This window comes from Silene latifolia, chromosome 1 (genome assembly GCF_048544455.1).
Source record: "Silene latifolia isolate original U9 population chromosome 1, ASM4854445v1, whole genome shotgun sequence".
Lineage (NCBI taxonomy): Eukaryota > Viridiplantae > Streptophyta > Magnoliopsida > Caryophyllales > Caryophyllaceae > Silene > Silene latifolia.
In genome coordinates this window covers 154,004,658-154,012,506 of record NC_133526.1, presented here as the reverse complement: position 1 = coordinate 154,012,506, position 7,849 = coordinate 154,004,658, and the positions used below count along the sequence as shown (strand labels likewise).

Below are 7,849 nucleotides of genomic sequence, written 5' to 3'. Positions count from 1 at the left end.
AACCGCGTAAAACAAGGAATTAAGGCTTTAAGGATTCTAACTAATCAATTCTAATCTAATAATGAATAATAACAAACTGAAATCAAGGAACGTAATTTACCGAATGAAAGCAGGAAGAATCTAAAAGCACAAACGAAAGTAAAGCAAATAAAACCAATTGTATCGAATGATTATGAGATCTAATGCTAAACTTGATATTGAACCCTAATTATTTCCCTAAAATTCCTTCCTTCTCTTCTGAAAACATCAGGTCACGTTATATAGATAGTCTTACGTAACTTATTCCTAAAACCTAATTACATTGGGCTTCGGAATTCTCGTCCTTTTAATTCACGCCAGAATCACGGTTCGGTCGATCGACCACTGTGACTAGTCAATCGACCAACCCTCGCTGTACAGTAGCTTCTGATAATCGTACTCTGGTCTATTGACCAAGAGCATCAGTCTATCGACCACTTCAACAGGTGCTTGGCTCCAAAAGCTTCGTGAATTCGTCTTTCGGGCCTCGATACGCGCACCAAGTTTGCTTCCCGAGGAAATATTTCATGTCAAATAATATGCCAAGTACTCGGGGACGGATTTGGCTCATTTCCCGCTGGATTCTTCACATTTCTGCAATATTACACAAAAACACAAAAGTAGACGGAAATAGGGAAAATAGTAGCTTAAACTACACAAATGAGCTCTGAAATGCGTGTAAAATAGGGTGTAAGACATCATATTAAGGACACGCATCAATTACCTTGAGAATTGAGATGTAAATACCAACAACAAGTTCACATGATCCAAATTACAACAAAAGTGGAATCACCGGAAAATACCACGATTAACATTCAAAACCGGCTTTATCACAAGTTTATTCAACTAAAATTAACTAATTGGGCCGACACTATTTGAATCTATCATAAGAGTACTTGTGGGAATTTGATTCTTAATTTAAAACATGGTATAAATGTATAACTGAAATAAGCCAAACTGAATTATCTAACCCAACTCTAATAACACGAAATGATCCAAAATGTAGATCGCCTCAATTAAACTCAAACATTACTAGGCTTTCGCTGACCTGACTCCAAATATTTTCAATCAGATAATCCATACTCAACCCATATGATATGACCAGTTTACCCAGATAAAGCGTCTTGCTTGTGACGGGCTAATTCCGTCAAGTCAACACTCTTACAAAAAGGAGAGAGAGGACAAGGTGGGGACTTACGTGTCTTCCCCATTCACCTCTCATGGGTATTTTATGAGAGGAAATGGTATCCGTCACAAGCTTATGACGAATATCGCCGTCTTCAATGAGATTTTGTGTTACCCATACACTTTGTCCAAGTTGTGCAACATTTTTCCGAAGGGAGTTTTTAACTACAAGGTGGGCGACCAAACGGTTTTTTTTTTTTTTTTTTTTTTTTTTTTTTTTTTTGACAGCCGTAAAGAAAAGGTGTTACAGTCTCATGGCCTGGCGGGCCAGGCCATGTGCTACAATATTACAATGTCTTGGAATAAAACGGTGAAAGAGCACAAGAGAAGAAAAGAAACGAGTGTCGGTAGAAGAATGAAAGGATGGTAGGCATTTGGCGATCCCAATGTTAGGCCAAAATCACATTTATTTAGTGTTTAGGTATCATCAGTTTAGTAATTACTCGGTAGAAGTCTATAAAGCTTGTCCCTAAGTTGACCCCACTCATGACGCGCTTTTGAGTGTGAACTGTGAAGCATGGACAACAACTTGGTATTTGGTTATACAAAGCTTGATATCTTGAAAATCCATGATAACCACCCCTAGATTACTAGATGTAGGACAATGATTTCCGAGAACACCTCATTGTCGAATGTCGATGATGGAGATCCCGGTTTACACGAAAGATAGAAAGAAACATAAAATCACATTTGAGTCTTAACTATTTGGAGTCACTTGGATTTTGGAGCCTTTCATTCCAACGCACAATCAAGAATAAAATGTTCCAAAATCCAAATGATTTAGTCAAACCAATATATCAAAATTTTACTAGATGACATGTATATTAAAAAAGTGGGCTAACTTATCTATACAAGAGTAACTTATTAACTAAGGTATAACAAATGTATATTATGTTCATTATGGGCTCCAGAAATCCTCGTAATCCTTGTATACTTTGATTTGGGATCATTCAATTTGTAATGCTTTATTATCCGGTGGTTGTTCCAGGCACTCATACGGGTTGGCATAGAAATAGTCTTCTTCTTTGGGTTTGTCGGGAATCATTGTTCGTGGATGGGGACTTCCCAAACGATTAGCATGAATTTCCTTCACGGATGCAGAGAACTCATCCCAACTTAATGATTCATTTGTGTATTTGTCTATTAACTGAACCAAAAGCTTCCTGTCAAGTGTGATCGTCTTCTTGAAACCCATGAATCTGTCAACACAATCGAAAAGCATTTTTACTTACGTTTGACAGGGTTGGTTTTGTACAATCTAATAATATTACTCTTTTCTTGGACTTAAGCAAGCATTTAGTACCTCCGATGGCCTTCAACGACTTTAGCCATGTTTCCGTCATATGTAGGAACAAAGATATCACTCTCCAAGGAAACCAAGTAGTCCAATGCAGCCATTTGAGACGAGTGATTCCGAAAAAAGTTCAAGTCAGAGGGTTCAAGCAGTGTTTCCTTTCTGACCTGTTGATGAGAATTGAGATAGTTACACAGTTAAATTTCCTCGTTAAGGGCACATAACAAATGAGTAAAATCAGTTAATCCTGAAATGATACTAACCAAATTAGGGAAAGATGATGCTAAGCTGATCATTCTCTTTTTCCCTCCATATATCTCCCCTGACGCTATATAAATTTGAATATTTTGATCAATCCCCAGTGCCTGTAGAGTTAAGGCAGTTTCCTCAGGGGTCAATGGGCACAGACCGTCTCTTCTTTTTGCATCCGAGTCTATGATTTTTTCCTTCCACCATGGATAGGAATACCTGTCAATTCAAAATTCAAAAATTTCCAATTGAGACGGTTTTTACCCCGTATTCATAAATCATAGATACAAATAATCCAATCCTTATAATTATGGTCATACACGTCCTATATGCGAGACAGTTTCACACAAGACTAACGGTAAAAATCGAAAATTTGACTCTGAACCAAAGATGAACAGGAAACGTGATGCAAAACAGCGCAGAATTACCTCATTCTTGTCAGTTCATCAGCCTCATCTTTATTACAACCTTGAGTGCAGCCAGAGAAAGATAACATGTCCATTTCATATCTTAGATGAAGCACTAAGAAGGGACCATTCTCCCTAAGAATCTTAACCACCCTTTTGCCCAATTCTTCAATTTGGGGAGTGAACTTCAATGCATCATAATTTACCTTGCACCGTAACTTTTGAATATCAAGAGGCAACCCATTATTTGCAAGTCGCGTATCGGTTTTATTCAGATGTACAACCTTATTCTTTACAAGCAATGGAAGAATCTGTTTTACAGCAAATGCACAAAAGATTAGTCTCTTTTACAGAATATCTAACTTGCTTAAAAGATGACAAGAATCAAGGTCGAATCAAACTAACCTGATTTTGGTAATAAGAAAGGTCAGACCAACTAACAGGCGGCAAAGAATACACCGGCTGAAATTCACTCCTTAGCTTTAACTTTAGAGGTAACTCTTTCAGTATCCGAACTTCATCTCTCAATGATGTGATGAAATGGTCAACATCGAAAATATCTTGGAATTCACTGCCCATCCGAAATTAACACATTTAAAAACAGGTTCGACATATATAGTCATTATTTCGGGAAAAGAAGTCTTCAGAAGGTTGAACTGAGCAGTAATTACCTAGGGTCATTCCAGAATGATGTTTTATCCAATTCCGGGACAACGAGAGTGACATTTAAATGTCTTGCTATTGCCACCATATCACATATCTGCAAAATTGTTTGGTACATAAATACGGAAAATTTTCGATAAGACCGTCTAACCATAGATTCATCGAAAAATTAGGAAATTAGAAACAACTAACCGCTGCCCGCATTTGATTAAGGCCACCATTGCATGATACCATGAGGTAACCATTGTTCTTATAAACCCCTACAACAACAATTAAATTCTCAACATTTAAACATTGGAACAATGTTATGACCAAACAAACAACTTGCACAAACTAAACACATTCATTCTAGGCCAAACATAGCATTATCACACATTAAATTAAACTCAATAAATTAAACTCAATAAGTCTCTATTAAGACGGATATATAAGACTGGTCATAAATGAGAATTGTGTAAACTAAAACATCTTAAGTAAAAATGTCAATTAATAGAAATATCCCCAACCACAAAAATGTAACACCACTGAAAACTAACCCCCCCCCCCCCAAAAAAAAAAAAGTCTCCTGAGAAACCGACTCACACGAAATAGAAATAGAAATAGAAATAGAAAGAGAAAGAAACTCACTCTTAGGAGGACGAATAAGTTTAGGTTGAGTAATAGGCAATTGAAGATTGAGACGAGAGTCGAGCAAAGGAGGATGATTATTATTAATATTGAAACAAGAAGGCCAACCCATGAACAAATGAGGCCTCCAAACTTGACCAATTCTGAAAGAATGTATCACAACTAACCATAATAAAAGGGTAGGAATTGCTCTTAACATTAATTTAAGTCTATTTGATCTAATAATTGTTGCTCTCCATTTCTCAACTTTTGTAGAATCACTCAATATTGTCTTCAATTTCATCTTCATTTTCCACATACTTTCTTTTCCTCCTTCTCCTATTACTCTTCTTTCCCTCATTATTTCACTTGAAGATGTTGAATTTATTTTACACATCACAATATTGATCCTTTATACAACTACCTACCATCAATTTTTTTGCTCTAAAATGCAAAACCACTCATGTTTTCAGTAATTAATTACAATTAATTGGTTGATATGGGGATTGATTTTTTACTAAAACAATACTAATAATAATATGGAGTATTTGATCAAAATAGAAGTTAATATACAATGGGAGACTAGTAATTAAACAACTTCCTTGAAATTTTAGATAAACTAATAAAATTGGCTTGATTATGAATTTATGATGATAATAAATCTGAATTTACTAAACAAAAAATCCTATAACAAATCTTAAGAATTATTCATTATTATATTATATGCAAAATTCAGTAATGCAGCAAAAAAGTGGTTTAAAATTTCATCAAAAATACAAACTTTAAAGGTAGTACTACCAAAAAAGCATATAATAAAATTGGAAAATGGAAAAAATTGAATGCTTTTGTGAAGAAAAGTAATGGGTTTACGGAAATATTATCTGGGAATATAAGTGATGATTTTTTTTTTTTTTAAATATTAGTATAATAAAAGAAAAGGAAAGTGGAGGGAATATATATAATGCAGAAAGAAAAAGAGAGGAGTATTTATGTAAAAAGGGTTGAGAAGAAAGAGTTTAATTAATTAATTAATTAAGGTGTCGGTGTTAGGTTAATTATTAAAGGAAAAAGAAGTTTAAGGAATAATATAAATTAATAATGTACAATGGGAAGATGATTTGTATGCGTATTTGGAGGATATTATGGGAAATGTATTTAGACGGCTACATGTCAATTTTTTCACCTTTTTTGATGCCAGGTACAGTTGGAGTTTGAGGTGTTTTTAAGGGAAGGAACCTATCATTGTGTCCATTTTGGAAATTTTTTTGTCATTTTACACCTATAAAAATAATAAAGCCGTCTGTGTTTTTGTTTTTATGTTGTGTCTGGACTCTATGCAACTGAGTTTATTAGTATTTGCTTCATTTAGGTAACGACGGTCGATCTTTGTTGTTGATGTAGTCTTGCAAAGCACGAATTTTCGTTTAGTTAGTAAGAGGAATTTTAGTTATTTAAGAGTTGGGTTGTATTTTAAACAATTAAGGGGTGATTTGGTTCATAAAAGAAAGTGTAGTTTCAGAGAAGTGGAAATTCCTATGATTATGCATTTCACATGACATTAGACAGATATGTCAAAACATAACCCGATTTGATAACCAACCGTAACCCGACCTGTAAATTATTCGCAAATAACCCTGTTTTTTCAACCCGAACCCGTTTTGACCCATAAACAGTGGGTCAAAACCCGACCCGTAATGTGTTGCCCATTGTGTCAAGACAATATATCTTCTTTAAAATATACAATGCCAAATAGGTATTGACTTATAGTTTCGAGGAAAAATATGTACATATGTGTTATGTCACGTCATTACCTCAAACCACGTGTCACGTCATTACCTCAAATGTGACATGTCGTCACTTTCACCATATTACGTCGCCACGTCATCACCTCGGACCACACGTCACGTCATCACCTTGAAGTGTGTGCCACGCCATTACTTTCATCGTATTACATCGAATCGCATTTCACGTCAGCATTGCCCCATCATCACCTCGGATCACAAGTCATTGCCATAATGTCACTTTCATCGTATAACGTGGAACCGCACTCCACATCAGCACTGTCACGTCATCACCTTGGATCACACGGCACATCATCATCTCAAAGTGTGTGCCACACCGTCACTTTCATCGTATTACGTCGAACCGCACTTCATGTCAGCACTGCCTCCTCATCACCCAGATCACATGCCACGTCATGATTGTCATCTTATTGAGTATCACTGCCATACTTAATTAGCGAGTTAGTGAGAGTAATGATGATGCTGACGATGGTGGTGGTGATGGTGAGAATGGTGACAATTAAGTTGACTAAGACGAGTAGGAGGATACAAAACGTATAAATGGTAGGAATTACGATATAAAAGAAGTTTTAGAAAATACTAGAAAAGGATGTTGATCGACTCATTTTTTTACCCGAAACTCATATAGACTTGACCTGTATTTTACCTGAACCCGAAACTACCCGACCCGTTTGACAGATCTACATGACATAGAATAAAATTGTCTGGTGTTAATATGGGAAATAAATTCCATAAGAATCCTCACTTACCTAAGAGGATAGGGGACTAGGTAAGTAATTTCCTCTATACAAACAACCCACTAATCTTGCAAATCCCATGAATTGTAATTGTTTTGAAAGGGTAACCAAATAACTCCTAAATGTAGAGTTGGGTTTATGGGAAATAAGAGAAGTCATGTGTCTTCGATGATCAATATCGGATAATTGTGTTGGGGTTGGTGTCCTTAACAGTTAGTGCAAGGACTTATAAACCTCTAAAAGGATCAAAGGGCATACTTTGGTATTATTATCAGTTGATCCACGTTTATCAATAACGGTTGGCTTGCTAGATAAGTTTGACGTTATTGTCATACAGATGGCGGTGATCAACTGGTTCCTAAAAGTCACACCTATAGGATACGTCTTGAGTGACGTGACGGTATGAAAATACAGTCATGTAGATGCCAAATTTGACTAACCAGTTAGTCTGAGTTATTTGACTAATAATTAGTCAAAATGTGATGTTGAGATATTATATTTAATACGGATTAAATATCATGGGCTAAAGGCGAATTAACCAGTTAATTCGTAAAATTAAATATAAGCGTTTTATATTTAATTAAATGTATATTGAATATAATTATACAATACTGTTTTGTCGGACATGTATTAATAATTCAACTAACCCGTATTATTAGTTGATGCCTTAATTTCCGATAACCGATAACAGTTTATAATGAAACCGCGTCGTATACACTTAGCAAGCTATGGACCGGACCACGAGTTTAAGTGAAGAGGAAATGAAAAGCCCATTTCCCTCCTCTCACTCGGTTTGGCCGAGACTTGCATAGACAAAAGGGGAGTTCTCTCCTCTTGTCTAACCTAACTGATTCATTTGAAACAAAACTAGGGTTTTGGGAATTGTGC

General features: G+C 35.7%; 1 protein-coding gene across 1 annotated transcript; it reads right to left on the bottom strand.

The window, feature by feature from the left end:
• Window positions 1–1,872: 1,872 nt before the first annotated feature.
• On the bottom strand, window positions 1,873–5,677 carry LOC141610731 (rhamnogalacturonan I rhamnosyltransferase 1-like). The gene is made up of 8 exons (XM_074428979.1): window positions 4,444–5,677; window positions 4,009–4,076; window positions 3,825–3,913; window positions 3,559–3,724; window positions 3,175–3,464; window positions 2,761–2,965; window positions 2,507–2,664; window positions 1,873–2,402 (listed from the first exon to the last, which is right to left on the bottom strand). The coding sequence occupies exons 1-8, from the start codon at window positions 4,817–4,819 to the stop codon at window positions 2,150–2,152; spliced, it is 1,605 nt and encodes a 534-aa protein (XP_074285080.1). The 5' UTR covers window positions 4,820–5,677; the 3' UTR covers window positions 1,873–2,149.
• Between the last annotated feature and the right edge of the window lie 2,172 nt (window positions 5,678–7,849).

Coding starts and splice junctions, on each gene's coding strand:
- LOC141610731 (XM_074428979.1), bottom strand. CDS start 4,819: ATGTGTAAAATAAATTCAACATCTTCAAGTGAAATAATGAGGGAAAGA. Junction 3,465..3,558: donor TTTCTTATTACCAAAATCAG/GTTAGTTTGATT, acceptor GCTGTAAAACAG/ATTCTTCCATTGCTTGTAAA. Junction 2,966..3,174: donor GATGAACTGACAAGAATGAG/GTAATTCTGCGC, acceptor TTGAATTGACAG/GTATTCCTATCCATGGTGGA.